General features: G+C 43.5%; 1 protein-coding gene across 1 annotated transcript in view; it reads right to left on the bottom strand.

Annotated features, from left to right (window-relative positions):
- The window catches only part of LOC132572062 (uncharacterized), a 73,508-nt gene that overhangs the window by 7,969 nt on the left and 47,171 nt on the right, over positions 1 to 18,368 (bottom strand). Inside the window, exons 12-14 of the mRNA XM_060238850.1 lie at positions 15,628 to 15,740; positions 14,519 to 14,631; positions 8,378 to 8,584 (exon numbers count right to left, since the gene is read on the bottom strand). Of these exons, the coding sequence (XP_060094833.1) occupies positions 8,378 to 8,584; positions 14,519 to 14,631; positions 15,628 to 15,740 (433 nt within the window). The remainder of the gene's footprint in view (positions 1 to 8,377; positions 8,585 to 14,518; positions 14,632 to 15,627; positions 15,741 to 18,368) is intronic.

Genomic DNA, 18,368 nt, shown 5'->3' with positions numbered 1-18,368 from the left:
TTCTAACAAAAATCTGTAATCTTTCATTGAAATCTGCCTCCGTTCCTGAGGACTGGAAGGTAGCAAATGTCACCCCCATCTTTAAAAAGGGTTCCAGAGGAGATCCGGGAAATTACAGGCCAGTCAGTCTGACTTCAATACCGGGAAAGTTGGTAGAAACCATTATCAAGGACAGAATGAGTAGGCACATTGATGAACACGGGTTATTGAGGAAGACTCAGCATGGGTTCTGCAAGGGAAGATCTTGCCTCACTAACCTGTTACATTTCTTTGAGGGGGTGAACAAACATGTGGACAAAGGAGACCCGATAGATGTTGTTTACCTTGACTTCCAGAAAGCTTTTGATAAAGTTCCTCATCAAAGGCTCCTTAGAAAGCTTGAGAGTCATGGAGTAAAAGGACAGGTCCTCTTGTGGATCAAAAACTGGCTGAGTAATAGGAAGCAGAGAGTGAGTATAAATGGGCAGTCTTCGCAGTGGAGGACGGTAAGCAGTGGGGTGCCGCAGGGCTCGGTACTGGGTCCCATCCTCTTTAACTTGTTCATAAATGATTTAGAGTTGGGAGTGAGCAGTGAAGTGGCCAAATTTGCGGATGACACTAAATTGTTCAGGGTGGTGAGAACCAGAGAGGATTGTGAGGAACTCCAAAGGGATCTGTTGAGGCTGGGTGAGTGGGCGTCAACGTGGCAGATGCGGTTCAATGTGGCCAAGTGCAAAGTAATGCACATTGGGGCCAAGAATCCCAGCTACAAATACAAGTTGATGGGGTGTGAACTGGCAGAGACAGACCAAGAGAGAGATCTTGGGGTCATGGTAGATAATTCACTGAAAATGTCAAGACAGTGTGCGTTTGCAATAAAAAAGGCCAACGCCATGCTGGGAATTATTAGGAAGGGAATTGAAAACAAATCAGCCAGTATCATAATGCCTCTGTATAAATCGATGGTGCGGTCTCATTTGGAGTACTGTGTGCAGTTCTGGTCACCGCACCTCAAAAAGGATATTATAGCATTGGAGAAAGTTCAGAAAAGGGCAACTAAAATGATTAAAGGGCTGGAACACCTTCCCTATGAAGAAAGGTTGAAACGCTTAGGGCTCTTTAGCTTGGAGAAACGTCGACTGAGGGGTGACATGATAGAAGTTTACAAGATAATGCATGGGATGGAGAAAGTAGAGAAAGAAGTACTTTTCTCCCTTTCTCACAATACAAGGACTCGTGGGCATTCGATGAAATTGCTGAGAAGACAAGTTAAAACGGATAAAAGGAAGTACTTCTTCACCCAAAGGGTGATTAACATGTGGAATTCACTGCCACAGGAGGTGGTGGCGTCCACAAGCATAGCCACCTTCAAGAAGGGGTTAGATAAAAATATGGAGCAGAGGTCCATCAGTGGCTATTAGCCACAGTGTGTGTGTGTGTGTATATATATATATATATATATTTGGCCGCTGTGTGACACAGAATGTTGGACTGGATGGGCCATTGGCCTGATCTAACATGGCTTCTCTTATGTTCTTAAGAGTTGTTCAACAATGCAATCGATCCCCTCAATGGCAGTTTTTAAGCAGCGGCTGGACAGACACTTGTCAGGGATGCTCTAAAAAAACCAGAACAGCAGTGCAACAGTTCAAAAACAGCTTATCAGTTTTCAAAAGTTGTTATTAGTTTCAGAAAAGTTTAGGAAAGAGGAACAGAAAGGGAAGGGTAAAAGCACCATACATTCTGTTCTTGTTTTTATAAGTACTTTCCAAATCAAAGGGATATTTCTACCATTTTTTCTTAAAAAATGTTCTCTCTTATTATTTTAATCTAAACAATATATATATATTTTCCATTTTAAAGTTGTATAATATAAATCTTTAGCTGTATTCTGATAACTTGCCAGTTTTTCCCAAAATGGATTTAAAAGTTTGCTTAAGGATAAATATTATATTATAAACACAGGGGGGAAAAAAGAAATCAAATCACACCAGAGAATCTTAAGAGTCTTGAGTGTCCAACCAAACATAAAATTTCATCCAATTTTTTCTTGCATCTTCTTTAGATTTTCCAGCTGTCAGTTGGGATAGAACGTCGAGTTCTGCAGTCTCCAAAACGTTCCCCACCAAGTCCATTTTCGAAGGGATTTCCTGACATTTCCATCTCTGCGCCAAAAGGATTCTAGCTGCAGTGTTGAAGTGTGCCAACCTGTGTCTCATTTCTTTAGAATAATCCTCTGGACATATATTCAATAAAAAAAGTTCTGGTTTGGAATGTATCTGAGTTTTCATGATCTTCTGTAACATTTCGTATACCATTTTCCAGTAGCCTTTCACCATCTCACACATCCACCACATATGGTAAAAAGTACCAATTTGTTTGGTGCACTTCCAACATTTATTAGACATGTTAGTATAAATCTTGCACATTCTGTGGAGTCAAGTACCATCTATAAAACATTTTATAGAGGTTTTCTTTGAAAGTCACCGACCTAGTTAGTTTAACATTAAGTTTCCACAATCTTTCCCACTGTTCTAGTGTAATGTTGTAACCAAAGTTTTTCGCCCATTGGACCATACAATCCTTTACAACTTCATCTTGTGTCATTTGGAGTAGATATGCATACAATTTAGAAATTAACTTTTCTTGTTGTCCCAAAAGAATTTTATCAAATAAATATTGTTCACTAGTGAAGCCTATCGCCTTGTCTTTGACATATCTAGATTCAACTTGCATTCTCATCCACCAATTCATTTTAATATCCATGCTTTCTAGTTCCTCTATAGTTTTCAGTTGATTTTCTTTTCCCAACAAATCCTCATACCTGTAGTTCTGGTTTGCTTTTAAAAGATTTGGGTGAGTAAATGCTTCTACTGGCGAGACCCATCTTGGAACTTTTGAGTAAATTTTAGGCTTCAACCATGACCAGGTATGATATAGAGATTTCCTGAACCAGTGATCCTTAAAATAAGAGTGGCCTTCAACCCATAGTCAAATCGTGTCCTTCAGTAACAATTGTCTCTTATCTTTCAACAACATCCGATCTCTTGTCCACACCAATACAGATGCTTTGGAGTACAATTGCCAGTCTAGGAGACCCATACCTGCTCTTAATTTGGAATCCTGTAAGGTCTTTAATTTAATTCTGGATTTTTTGCCTTGCCACACATATTTAACAATCATCTTATTTAACTCTTGAAAAAAATCCACTGTTTAAAAATATTGGAATAGTTTGAAAAAAAAAATAGTCTTGGTAAGACATTCATTTTTATCAAAGCTATTCTTCCCATTAAAGATAAGTTAAGCATCTTAAGGGACCTTACTTTTATGAAGTTCTTCTCCATCCTAGCAGTAGTCATAATTTGGCAGGATGTTTTTAAGGATAGGCAGGTGCCCTTTTAGCGTGATAACCAGGATGTGGTCCGGGTCATTAACCATTAGACCTCACACTCTGAGCATGTCATGTGGCTGGTTTGCAAGTTCATTCTTAACTTTCTCTCTGCTAACATCTCCTTTTCAAATCCGTACATTATGGGCACAGATGGGCACATAATGGATGCCTCGTCTCACTTTCAGGAGAAGCAATTCCAGGAACTGACCCCCAATGCAAACTTAGACCCCTTCCCAAAGGAGCTGTGGACATAGGGAGTATTCAGTTCTATTTCACCCTCCACACAGTGCTCATGCTCCTGAGTCATGATGGCATTCCTCATATTCTTGGAAGAGGAGGGGGGCTCTGGCTCACTGTCAGCCTCAGTCTACAGTCCAGTGTCATCTTGCTTCCCTAAAGGAAAAGGCCTTAGTTTCCCAAACCATGGGCATTCACTTGTCAGCCATTTCCTTTAACAGCAAGGTCCTCAGTTTTGCTGAGCCTTGAAACTCCTTCATAGTCTGGAGAGTCATTGAGGGCTGGAGGAGGAGCTCCTTGTCAGTGTCAGATGTCTGCCAAGCCCACTATCATCTCTGTCTTTGATAGGCTATTGCATCAGCTACCTTTAATAAGGTGCCCAAGGTTCAAGGTGGCTCTGTTCCGGGCTGCACTGACACTAACCTTCTTTGGAACCTTTCATGGTAGTGAGTTGGTCTCTGCCTCGCACCAGGATAGCTCCGCCAGGATAGTTTAGATGTTAAGACATTCTCACACCAGGATAGCTTAGATGTTGTCACATTTCTGTGTAGGGGCTCAATCTATCAAAGGAGGTGAGGGGCTTGCCTATCCTTCCACATAGCCCCCAGGAGGCAACCTTGTTCAGTCCGAGCAGACAAGAAGTAGCTAGGCTTGAGGCCTCCTACTCCTGGCCCTCTCTTTATCCTCACCAGATTCCAATTTGCTAGTGTCATGCAAGCTGATCTGGCCATCTTAGGCCCCATCCCCGGATCTTTGAAGTGCAGACGGATCTGGTGCAGGGGGACGTGCTGAAGAACTCCGATGCCCATCATTGCCTGTTATGTTGCTCGCTTTAGTCTCCATACACCTTGATCATCCAACTAGGTGAAAACCACCTTACCAGCAGAAAGGACATGACTCTCTCCATAGCCATAGTCTCAGTCCTTGGATTCATTTATCCTGGCTTCCAAATGGCTCTTCTGGTCAAAGCTGCTTGGGCAGCATGAATGGTGCAGGGCCATCTCCCCAAGCAAGGTCAACACAGCTAGGAGAATATTCAGCAAGGCAGTTCATGGAAGCAGCAGGTGGCTTCTTCAGAAGACACCCAGACATTTCCTTCACATGGGAGCTCTCTTTCAGGAGGGACCCCAGGACTTGCCATCCCATGTTGCTCCCTCAGTAGGTGGGCTGGGGGATAATTGGCTCAATGGCTAATAGGCAGGTTGCCCGATGCTAGATCCATGCCCTATGTTATGCCAATGTTTCTGTGGCTATGTTCAATGAAAGTTGTAGCCTGTTTTTCTCCAATCATGTTGTCCTCTTGGTTTCAATTCCCTCTCCTGTCCTTAGGACAGCAATTCATATACTATTAAGCATTTAATGAAAATATGTTATTAAAGAATTCAGTGCTTCCAATACTATAAAATTTAACAATAGCCAAATATGCTGCTTGTTCCACCTATTATGATTGAACATCATTCTGTTTAATAATGCACTATATTTTATTACATAATCTATTTTCTACCTTTGACTTTAATTTTCTCCTTTCTCTCAGGTGGCAAAGAATAAGCTACAAATGCTGTGACAGCATAGCATGCAATGGTTTGCAACTCTTTCTCAAGTACTGGGTATACTTGCAATTTCTAGCCAATCTCTAACCATCTGGAGTTTAATATGAAAGAGACTGAAAATAACCAATATTGTAATCCCCTTACATAGCTGCATGGTGTGGCCTCATTTGAAATACTGGGGCTTTTTCTGCTTCCCCACAGCACCATGGTGCATTTGTACACCTCCAAGGGTTTCCCTGGTTTTTCTCTGATCTTTCTGAAACCTGATTTGTTCCAAAGTTTTGGAAAAGATCTCAGTGAAACTTGGATGGCTGTTCTGTAGATGGGAAAATGTAGATTTTCCCGCCCCACATGCCAGCTATTTTCCTTGATGCTCTCCTCACAACAGTCATTTCTTCTCCCCCACCATTAGAAGTGCTTTTGTAAAAAAATAAAAATCAGAAATAGAATATTGTAATATCAATATATCATTGTAACAGCAGATATAGCAAGTTCTCTACATTCCTAACTTTTACTTTCAAACAAAGTGAGTCTCCAGCCCCTTTCCATATAGAGATATAAGGGAAAAGGTGCTAAACATACTTTTAAAAAATGAAAACTGGGAATTCAGTTACACCTATCATTACAATAGTATATTGATATTCTAGTGCCATTTAAAAAAAAAAAAACTTGGGGGTTCTTTAGGGGAAAGGCTCCAGCAGCAACACTAAATTTGGTACCTCTATGTCAAACCCCCTTCCCCCAGCCCACTGAATATACCCTAGATTTGCCATTAATGGCCCCATAAGGTATCATAGAGCCAAATAAATTCAGTGTTGGAGATGTGCACTTAAAAAAAAAAAGCTGCTATTCAGATTCAGGGTTATTCATGGTTAAAAGTATTCAGGGTCACCGTATATACCCTAATATCAGGTTTGGTAAAGCAAGCTGGTTCAGGAGATAGTCAGAAATCCTGAATATACAGCTCCATTATACCCTATGAGCCATTACAGTCAATGACAAAATCTGGCAGCTGGGGGGGGGGGGAGCAGGTTTGAGGGAGAGGCACCAAATGTGCATTGTACCTTCAGGAGCCTCTTCTCCAAAAGACCCCCAAGTTCCAAAAAGATTAAACCAGGAGTGCAATTCTATGGGCCTCCAAAGAGCTTGCCCCATACCCCATTGTTTCCTATGATAGAGGGAAAGTGTCAATTTCCCCATAGTCCTTACAGTGGGCTGGGGTGGGGGGAGGTTGAGGGAAAGGGATCAAATTTGCAGTGTAGCTGCAGGAGTCTTTCCCCCAGAGAACCCCCAAATGCCAAACTCCCATTCTTTCCTATGATGGGAAAAACTAGCAAACACAGGCAGCAGTCAGATTCTCCTACAGAATCTTGGATTTTTTTTTTCTCTCTCGCTCTCGTGGAAAGTCAACTGTGGTTAGGGTGCTTGTTTACAAGAAGCATAGAACAAATGCCACTGTGGCAGTGCCACTGCCACACACAAGACCTTACTTCAAATCTGAGAATCTCTCCAATTTACAAATTCAGGGAGGGTGCTTTCTGCAAGAACCACAGCACAGACTCAGTGCATTGAATGCACTAGTGCCAAGCAGCAGAGCCCTGTACCAACCTAACAGTGATCAGCCCAGTGGCACAACCCTGCCAGCTACCTCCCAGCAACCCCCAAGCACCCAAAGAGGTCGCACCTATTCCCTCCCATGGTTTTCTAAATAATTAAAAAGTATATTCCCCGACTCCCCCCCCTCCTTGCACACTCCAAGGCAAAATCTACTGGGAAGGTTTTCTGTGTATGATCAGAATCCACCTAAGTGGGCCTGTTGGTGAAAAATTTTCCTTTGGATGGTGTCAAGACTCACTTCACCCATTTTAAAATTTAAAAATCTATAACACACCTTTCTTCTTGGCTCAAGGCACCTTACAAGTATTAATAAAAAACATTTAAAATTAAAATCAGAGAGTGAAAAAAAAAAATCAAATTACCATTTTTTCCCCCGGAAGGCATACTCTACAATGCAGAACATTTTTCGGTAGAGAACAGGGTAGAGTACCTATGAAGAAAAGTATGCCCTTTTGCTATGGTATTTAGTTTGCCATCTTCTGGGTATTCCCTTACGAAAGCTGGTCAACCTAGTATCAACAGAGGTCCATGCACTTTCTGTGGTTGGTTTCAGCTTATAGAACAGGCTCCCAGAGAAGATATGAAGGCCACCAGAAACTTTTACAAAGTACTGCAAGACTTTTATCAGGGCTTTTAATGAGATGATGAGCAGTTTAATAGGTAGAAAGGGAATTGGGATTTTATTATGTGATGCTTTAAACTGCATATTATAAACTACCTTGAGCCATGGGGAAAAGCCATATGCTAAAAATATTCAGACCAACAAATTTACAGGTAGACAGACACTCAAAGAGCAGAAAATCTAGTACACAAGCACAACAATTTCAGGATCGTAAAAACTAAGGCAAAATGTAAGGTCCAGGAGGATCTCTCTCTAAATTATGTGAGCAGGAAAAAATATGGCACATAAAATTCAGTGCAGTTAAGTAATTAAGTTAATGTTCATTGGAACAAAAAAATGTTAATTTAAAAATATTTGCTAATAGGTTGTGAATTGGCAAAAACTGAGGGAAACAGATCTGGGTGTGGTAGGGGCCAGTTTTTAGAGGCTGTAACCTCTGAATACTAGTCTAGAAAGCAACATTAAGGAAGACCTCTATGCCCTGTTTGTTGGCCCTTCAGGACAATTGGTTGGTCATTGTGTGAAATAGGGTACTGGACTAGAAGGACAATTGGTCTCATCCAGTATGTCTCTTTTTATGTTTCTAAAGGGCTGCATTTCAGTTATCCCTGCTCCTTGTAAGCTAAGTGATATCAGATGGAAACCAAGATGTCTAATTCACAGTCTAAAATTCATGAACCTTAACTTGAATCAGTTCATACTCAGACTGTGGTTCTATAGTAAGATAAAACCATCTATACATTCAAATGTATTTGTAACTCATTATATGGAAATAAACATGGGGAAGAACCCTTTAATTAGCCACAACTTTAAATAGCAGAGAGTACAGCTCAGCAAGTTAGTTGTAAGTAAAAGCAATTTAAATCAATGGCATAAATTAGTCATATATAAATTCCGTTGCACTGATTTCAATAAGATTTAGCATTTGCTTGAAATTAACAGCAATTTTCATGGTGCAAAAAGTATGTAAAAGATCCTTACTGGTTTTCAGGCGAAATATATGAGTAGCTAAACCTTCCACCATTTCGATTCCTGAAGCAAGGAAGTGTTCATTTGCTAAGGAACTTATTCCAGTACACTTTGTATTTAATATACAAAGGAATCTTGCTTCATCCAGATCTTTATACGAAGCCAAGGGAGCAATATCCAGAATTATTTTTCCAGGATAATCAATGAAAAGGTCAACATCTGTTTAAAAAATGGTATTTAGGAACAATATTACTAGAAGTATACATAGCATGAACCATACACCAACAGAAAAGGAAGGCAAAGTTAAGGATCAGTTAATTTAATCACGCTAGTTACTCTGTCTATAACATAACACCTTCTGAAGTAAACAGGCAAAACATGCTATTCAGGCACGTGCTTACAATTGTTTCCAGTGCTTGACAGCCATACAACTTGTTTTATAAGATCAACAAAATCATCTTATTCTATATTGATGGTTATAGTGCAGTTATAACCTTGAGGATTATACTAAGATTAATATGAAACTGCTGAGTCCAGCTGGTATCCCAAATGTAAAGGCATTTTTAATCCTTCAAAAATACCACTAATCTAAACTTCAGTGTCTGATTTTAGTTTCTAAATGGTTATTTATTTATTAAAATATGTATACCCTACATTTCCTGAACTCAAAACAATATCTTTACAAAACATATTGCCTTGAACATTTCTTTCTGCACTTCTGAAGGTAATTGACATTAGTGTGTTCTAGATAGACTGATACAGTGCTGGGGAGGAGCCAGTGATCGTGGTACATGTTGGCATCAACAGTGTGGGGAAATGCAATTGTGAGGTCCTGGAGGAAAAATTTAGGCTGCTAGGCAGGAGAGTCAAGGCTAGGACCTCCAATGTAGCCTTCTCAGAAGTGCTACCTGTTTCATGCGCAGGGCAGGGGAGACAGGCACAAATTAGGAGTCTCAAGGTGTGGATGAGACGATGGTGTAGGGAGGAAGGGTTGAAGTTTGTTAGGCACTGGGATGGTTTTTGGAACAAGTGGGAGCTGTACAAAAGAGACGGTTTTCACTTGTCCCGAGAAGGAACCAGGCTTAAAATCAAAAAGGTGGCAGAGCAGTTGTAGAACTGAATCTTGCAGGAAAGCTGACAGGAGATTATAATTATTATTTGTTTATTCATATTCCATCCATTCCCCCATAGGAGCTCAGAGTGGATGAAATGTCTCTGGTTCTGGATGACTCATCTCAAAGAGATGAAGGGTTAGCTGATACTTTTCTACAGGGCAATGGATTAGAGTTGTGCACTGAGACGGTGACAAACAGTATGGACTGCCTGGCAAAGTCTTAAAATGATGACGTGACGGGCTATTGGGACCACAGAGGAACTATTACTAGCACAACAGAAAACCTCTCTCCGTGCAAAAATTACAAAGCCACTAGACCAGTATATGTCAACACTCTGTATTCAGTATCAAATTCAAAATTCAATATAAATAATATGTCCATACAAATCATAAGAAACCATACAAAAAAATCACCATCCACCACAAACCACTCTAATTCCTACTGACTCTTTGGTGAACAACGTCCACAACAATTGATAGTCTTAGCTGAAGTCCGACACTCATAAAAACCGGTCCTTAAGTCGTTTCGATGTTTAAAGGTCTTCTTCCAGGGACCGTCTGTTGCCAGTGTACTGTACAGTAGGTAAGTAGTGTCAAGATACACCTTCAGATATTCTGTATGTCTCAATTCATTTTGCCTTTCACATTCATTCACAATGCATTACGCTGAAATATCTCTGCTAATTTCATTCACATCTGTTCTCCGAATTGCTCCAAATTTGACTTCAATACCAGGAACGTTGGTGGAAACCATTATTAAAGAGAGAATTAGTAAGCACATTGATGAACAAAAGTCATTGAGGAAGACTCAGCATGGGTTCTGTAAAGGAAGATCTTGTCTCACTAACCTGATAGAGTTCTTTGAGAGGGTGAAAAAACATGTGGACAAAGGGGACCTAATAGATGTTGTTTACCTGGATTTCCAGAAAGCTTTTGATAAAGTTCCTCATCAAAGGCTCCTAAGTAAGCTCAAGAGTCATGGGGTAAAAGGACAAGTCTTCTTGTGGATCAAAAACTGGCTAATTAATAGGAAACAGAGAGTGAGTATAAATAGGCAATTTTCGCAATGGAGAGTGGTAAGCAGTGGGACACTGCAGGGCTTAGTACTGGGTCCAATGCTTTTTAACTTGCTCATTAATGATTTGGAGTTGGGAGTAAGCAGTGAAGTGGCTATGTTTGTGGATGACACTAAATTGTTCAGGGTGGTAAGAACCAGAGAGGATTGTGGGGCACTCCAAAGGGATCTGTCAAGGCTGGGCGAGGTTCAACATGGCCAAGTGCAAAGTAATACACATTGGGGCCAAAAATCCTAACTATAAATACAGGTTGATGGGGTGTGAATTGGAGGAGACTGACCAAGGTCGTTGTAGATAACTCACTGAAAATGTCAAGACAGTGTGCAACTGCAATAAAAAAAGGCCAATGCTTTGCTGGGAATTATTAGGAAGGGAATTGAAAACAAATCAGCCAATATCATAATGCCCCTGTATAAATCGATGCTGTGGCCTCATTTGGAATAGTGTGTACAATTCTGGTCACCGCACCCCCCAAAAATACTATAGCATTGGGAAAAGTCTAGAAAAGGGCAACTAGAATGATTAAAGGGTTGGAACACTTTCCCTATGAAGAAAGGTTAAAACGCTTGGAGCTCTTTAGCTTGGAGAAACGTCGACTGCGGGGTGACATGATAGAGGTTTGCAAGATTATGCAGGGGATAGAGAAGGTAGAGTTCTCACCTCCTAAAGAACTCACTTTAAATGGTCCCAAATTGCAGATTGTGTCCTAAAAAGAACAGGGTATACACCCAAAATACCTTTCTGACTGCTTCCCCAGAACTGATCTCTAGTGAGGAGCCTAGAGTCTGTATGCCTACAACAAGTAACCCCCACCATCACTCCAGAGTGCCATATAGTCCAACGGTGCACCAAATGGACATATTCACACATTGATGCAGGTGAGCATGTTGATAATTGCTATTATTTATCAAATCTATACCCCAACCTTTTCAAATGGGCTCAGGACAGGTAACATTAAGTTATATAACATTAGAAACCAGCCAATCTATACTTATCTGCTCTCTGACTTACTTAAGCTTCCCCCCACAGCAGCCTCTCCCTAGCAAAGCTCTGGCCCAGTTGTGCAGTGCTGGCTGGGGTGGAGCAACAGGTATGGCGGGAAACCTACAGGGATTTGTAGGGGCACCTCACTAATCAGGCCCATAGCCAGGATTTTTCATTTAGTTGGGCACGTGGACAGGAATTTTCATTTAGTGGGGCGCTTTTTGTGGGACACCAACAATGCTTATACTTACTTTAAAATAATAATAAATAAACCTTGCTGTGGAAATGTAAACCTCCCCCCTGCACCACTTCCATAAGGGAGGCAATCTGCCTCAGTTGAGTCTGCTGGCCTCACCAAGCTGATCCTCCTTCCAGGACTGATTATGGCAGCATCCTTCACGCAATGGGACCAAGGTCGCTGAGGTGCTCCTCTAGATGTCCTTGTCCCCCCATCTGTAGCACCTGGCTGCCTGGTCTCTCTCAGGGCATTCTCTCAGCAGCAATGGGCAGTCCCAGCCAATAGAAGTGTGGCTCCAAATGGCAGCAAAAGCAGCAGATGGGAGAGGTAGAACCATGCAATTATGGACCACAGGACAGCAGGAGAGCCCGAGCATGGGGGGAACAGCATGCCGATTGGGGTGGGGATGCCACATTTGTCTGTCAGTGCATGTTCATCGGGGCATTGGGGCTGTCTGAGTCTCTGTGGGCCTTTCTGTTGCCAACCCACCATCCGCCTTGTCCCAAGTGGGGGGCTTCTTGCCATCTGGGGAGTGGCGGTGGGAAGGGGGGAGAGCTGTGGCCATACACGCCAGAGACCCCGCCCCCCCCCATGCCCAGCTTGGAAGCAGCACTGCTCTCCAGCAGTCCAGAGTGGTGGTGGGCATGGCTGCACTTGGAAGGCAGCAGTGTCTCTAGACAGCAAGACTGACTCTGCTGGAGAATACCTGGGAGGGAGGGAGGAATCTAAAGCACACAAATGCCAAGCCACTTTATAATGTTCTTACCAGTCCCACCTGGTGTCTGGGAACTTGAAGGTGAGGGCATTTGCCTTGCCGGCTTGGGGATAAACAGCTTGCAAGATAAAAGTGGCAGGCACAAGCAGGTGAGAGAGAGCAGTGGCATCTGATTGGAAGACAGCACCAACATGCCTGCGTAGCATAGCTGTGATTGGATCGGGCCAGGGTCACAGGACTGGGAGCTTCAGGGAGCGGCCGGTGGCAGAAAGAGCTAGAAAAATAAAATGGGCGGTTGCAAGCAGTGCACACAAGAGGAAGCAGAGAATGTTGTGGAAGGGTTGTAAGTGGTAAGGCCAGGTCCTCTGCACAAGTCTAAGAGTAAAGGGGCTGGGTCCCATGGGGCCCACCGTAGCTATGGGCCCACCTCACTTTCTCTTGCATTTCCCTTCACACAGTATTTTCTCCTAGTCCCCCACATAATTTTACCTTTCGCTGCTTCCTATTATTTATCTATTGGGGGGGGGGCATTAGGACCTCCTGGGCACATATGGGAAGAGGCAGTCTCTCAGGTATGCCGGTCCCAGGCTGCACAAAGCTTTAAAGGTTAAAGCCACCCTGAACTTGTTTTGGTGGGGATATAAATTGAATAAACCTAAACCTAATACCAAAACCATGAAACGGATCCAGTACTCAATTGGTAGCCACAGTGCCAGCCAAATGTTGCATAGGCAACACCATCAACAGGCGCGACACTGCGTTCTGCACCAGCTGGAGTTTCTGAATCAGTTGCAAGGGCAAGCCTGCATACAGTGATTTACAGCACTCAAGTCTGGAAGTGACCATTGTGTGGGTCACTGTAGCCATGTCCTGAGGGAAGAAGTGCCAGTTGTTTAACCTGTTGAAGATAAAAGGCAGATTTGGCCACCGCAGCGATCTGGGCCTCCGTAGAAAGTGAGGCATCCAGGACCACCCCCAAGCTTCTCAACTTCTGGGTAGGCACAAGCACTGCGCTATCCAGGGTGGGTAATTTGATTTCTGATCCAACTCCCCCCCCCCCGCCCCAACTCAGGTATAGGATCTCCATCTTAGTTGGATTGAGCTTCACCTGGCTTTGCTGCAACCATCAAGCCATGGCCTCTAAAGCCCTAGCCAAAGACTCTAGGGCAGAGACCGGGCAGTCACCCATCAATAGGTAGAGCTGGGTGTCATCTGTATACTGATGTCAACCCAGCCCAAGCCCCCGGACCAGCTGGGCAAGGAGTTGCATGTAGATGTAAAGTTGTTTCTGAATCAGTTGCAAGGGCAAGTCTGCATACAGTGATTTACAGCACTCAAGGTAGGTAGGTAGGTAGAGCTGGGTGTCATTTGTATACTGATGTCAACCCAGCCCAAGCCCCCGGACCAGCTGGGCAAGGAGTTGCATGTAGATGTTGAATAACACAGCGGAGAGAATCACTGTGGAAACCGCAAGGAGACTCTCACCAAGTGCCACCCTCTGTTCCCAATCACAGAGAGTTATCTTGAGAGTTCCATGACCTATCACTTCCTAATTCTGCTTGTGACCAATAATTCCAGCTGTGTATCTTAGAACTGGAACTCCATACATGTTAATTGCCCTTACCATGTCACCTCCATTTAATCTTGTTTGTAATTCTTATTCTTATTACTATTTTGTAGCCTTTCTCCTTAGAGTGTTCCCACAGGAAAGCATAAAGTCTCGTGGATCAATTAGGCTTCGTTTGTTTGGCGAACTTTAAACAATGGGAGCAAAAATATACTATGTCCTGTTCCCATCTACAGCAAAAAGGGGAAAAAAAGTGTCCACATCTGATGTTTGCCATTACTCCTGCGAGACCATCGCCACTTCAAGGTCGTCTGCTGCACCATGGGCAAACAGCCAGGAGAAGCTAAAACAATGCTGAGACAAATGAAGGTATACTGAAAGACCAGACTGTACAAGAGGATAAACAGACATGTGACAGGCATAACAGGAGCTGTAAGAATCAAATTCTCAGATCAGTACCTATTGGCTTTTCACAGATATAAGAATGATCTTCAGTGCAAGATAATGACTGAAGTCTTCCTCCTCTTATTATCTGAATACATCCAGTTGCTGACACAGGAATGTCCCTCAACCTGTTCAAAACATAAAGTACACTGATTTACACTATAGTTAGCCACTCTATTTACAAAGACTGCTTTATAAATTTAAGAAAGAAAAAGTATGTTGGCATTTCTATTCAGAACAGCAAACTGGAGTTAGGTGGGTTCATCTTAGTGAATGAGAATTCGGAGGCTAATTTTCATATCAGAGGGAGAAGGCAACACAGTACATCTCCAGAATAGTACAGATTTTCCATATAAAGCAAAAAACCTCCTAGAATGGATATAGAGGCAAAGTTTGTTCACTTATCATGAAGTTCCTTTCGCAGTGGTCCTATGAAAGGGCAGTCATTTTGCCAATAGTAAGAAAGTCCTCCCTGGAGGCAGTCAGGGTCATTATTTTTTGCCAACTCCTAGTGGGAGAGGCTTCTCCCTCAATCTTCCAGAGCAGTACAGAAGCCATGTAACTCCCAGAACTATAATAATGTTTCCATGAAAAAAGCACACAGGAAAAAAACCCAGTCATAAATGCTTGCAGGAAAAAAGCCCACATGGAAAAATGCTCACATGGAAATAAGCTCACATGAGAAAAGAAAAAATCCCATGCAGAAAAAAGTCCACATGGGAAAATACCATGTAAAGCACCACAGATATTTATAATTGTGGATAACCATTCATCTCCAGTTATGAAAATGAACAGGTATTATCTATATTTCCGTGCGGGATTAAAATATGTCATACTCACGTGCAACAATTTGCGTTGTAATTTTATCAAGTATAATTAAATAATAATTTTGCTATGTTATTAGTATATTAATCCGTTACTATTCAAAAGTGGCCTGTACGCTCTGTAATGCTCTTGAGTGTAAAGGCTTGGAAGGGAAAATACGGGAAATAAAAGCAACCGTTCTGTTATCAATGAACTGCAGTTAAGTACCAGTGTTACCCAGATCATTCATGAAGAGGGATAAGTCTGCTTGTGTTCATCAAGATACATTTATTTATAACCAAACGAAGCTGAACGTTTACCAGCTGAATTGTGATATATTAACATTTTCCCGGCCACCACTCCATTTCCAAGTAGTCCCTCCATACAGCAATCCAGTCCAGCTATCTGTTTCCAACATATCACCAAGCCAAGTCTGGAGGGGGGAGGGGGGAAAGCACCATCTTAATAATATTTCTAATTTATCTGTATCGCACATTATTGACTGTATAAGGACACAAATATTACAAGACACAAATATTAGGATTTCATAGACTTGCGTTATGTTTATCTTCAGGGATGGGAAACTATTAAGACAGGATGCATCTCTCTTTTTCCAATGTATTGGCCCATGGGACATATTGCTTCTGCTATAACAAACACTACTGTATAATATTTGGAGTTGCTTCTTGGATTATCATCGGCAATCAAGATCTTTCTTAAACCTTTGGTGGCACACTACCGACAGATATCCAATTGTACTGGAATTCACGAAGTATCACAACTCAAAGCCAGTTTGGTGTAGTGGTTAAGTGTGCGGACTCTTATCTGGGAGAACCGAGTTTGATTCCCCACTCCTCCACTTACACCTGCTAGCATGGCCTTGGGTCAGCCATAGCTCTGGCAGAGGTTGTCCTTGAAAGGGCAGCTGCTGGGAGAGCCCTCTCCAGCCCCACCCACCTCACAGGGTGTCTGTTGTGGGGGAGGAAGGTAAAGGAGATTGTGAGCCGCTCTGAGACTCTTCGGAGTGGAGGGCGGGATATAAATCCAATATCTTCTTCTTCTTCTTCTTCTTCTTCTCATATATGGAGGATATTCTGATGGAGACTAGAGAAGATGTGTGCCATGTTCAGGACTAAATAGGTTACGTGCCTTCTTCAAAAATTGGAGCAAGAATTATCTGTCACATGAATTGGCAGTAATCCGCAATTTTGAAGTTAATTACCTCAGAGAGTGTCTGTTGTGTGGAGAGGAAGGGAAAAGAGATTGTAAGGTGCTCTGAGACTCCTTCGGGTAGTAAAGGGCGGGGTATAAATCCAGTCTCTTCTTCGTAATTGTGCAGTTTCAAAACTAGTGTGTAGAGCAACCTGAACCAAATCTGAATGTTAAAACAGCAAGTTGCTAATACAGCAATACCATTTCACTAAGGCCGTTTTCGCACTAGCGTTTGCTCCGTCGTAGCGCCCCATTTACCTCCGGATCTTCTCTTGGATTTCGCACATGTTGCTCCGGCGCTGCGGTTTGCTCCGGCGCTACAGGGATTTTACGCCGGAGTATGTTTTTCAGCATGTTGCCGGAGTTTCCGAAAACCTCCGGATCCACTCCGGATCCACTCAGCGGAGTTTGTTGTGGGAAATCCATCCACGCCGGATCGACTGCTTTGTGGGCGGCACCCTCTCCCTTTCCGTCCTCCCACCCCATCCACCCCCTTGGCCAATCATCAGCCTTTCGCGGCGCTTCCCCGAAGTGCCGGCGCGGCCATTTTTTTTTTTAAACTTCACAGTTTTGCGTAATAGCGATATTTCGAAATTAACAAAGGGAAAAAAAAACCCCTCCTGGAATAGTTGCGTTATTTCGCTGTTGCGTTATCCCCGGCCTCTTCTCCCTTTAGGGGCCCCGGTGGGGGGACCGCGGCAGCCCCCCCAGCAGGCCTTTTCCAGCCAGTTCGTTTCGGGTCTAGTTTGGGGAGGGCGAGCGGGAAGGAGGCGGTTTCAGCGGGCCGGAGGAGGGGCCCCGGCAGCTTCGACTCTCCCCAGCTCAACCCCCCCCACTTCACTTCCATTTGCGCCTCGCTTGACCCCGCCGGCTTCCCGCTGCCGCCGCCGCCTTGGCAAAGGGAGCCCAGCCGCCCAGAGACATTTGGCGGCGGCGGCGCTTCTCCATTGTTGGGGGGGGGGAATCTAGTGCCGGTGCGGGCCAAAGCGTTCATGTGTGTGTGTTAAAAACGGAATGCCTCCCTCAGCTGTGCCACCAGGATTTCTGGACCTGCACAAAATCGCCATGTATAAAATGGGAAGTTGGAGTCCTGCATTCTTCTCCCTGGCTACATTCCGCTCGGTTAGAAAATAGACGGAGCTCGCTCTTCATACCCGCCACAGAAGGGGAAGGAGAGAATGGGGCGGGGGGGGAGCTCTGGCAGCAGGAATCAGTCAGGTCCCCCGTTGCAAGCGCCAGCCGGAGAGGGGAAAGAGAGCGGAGGAAATCCCAGCTTCGCCACCCGGGAGGGAGCGAAGGGAAGAAGCTGCCACACACACACACACACACACACAAACCCCTCGATTTCTCTCTCTTCGTTATTGCGATATTTCGCAACTTCAGAATTGGGGGGGGGAATATAGTGCTAGGAATGCTTCTGTTAATACATAAAGGACTGTGGAGGATTCTACAGCTGCAGCCAATCCATGAGCAGCAGCAGCACACGTGATGCGGTTTGTCCACGAAATGAAGGGGAGGGAGCAGCTCGATGTTACGTTAGTACGTCATTACGCAACCAGACTTGCGCTTAAAAAAAAAAATGATTGACAGGGCATCGAACTCAAGTCGATGCCAGTGGGAAAACGATTTGAGCCGGGGCTTCAGGGAAGGCGACTCCGCAAAGAGTCACTAGTGGGAAAATGAGAAAAATGATCCGGAGATAATTGCGCCGGGGAATAAGGGGAGCAAACGCTAAGTGGGAAAACGGCCTAAGAAAACAGATACTCTGGAAGCTCAATGTTTTCTGGAGAAATGTAAAACCACTCCTAATAATGGTGCAAACAAGGCATACAAAGACCAGACTACCTAC

Source organism: Heteronotia binoei, chromosome 5, assembly GCF_032191835.1.
Source record: "Heteronotia binoei isolate CCM8104 ecotype False Entrance Well chromosome 5, APGP_CSIRO_Hbin_v1, whole genome shotgun sequence".
NCBI classification, from domain to species: domain Eukaryota; kingdom Metazoa; phylum Chordata; class Lepidosauria; order Squamata; family Gekkonidae; genus Heteronotia; species Heteronotia binoei.
Note: the sequence above shows the minus strand (reverse complement) of the source record. Positions and strands in the feature narration are given on the sequence as shown.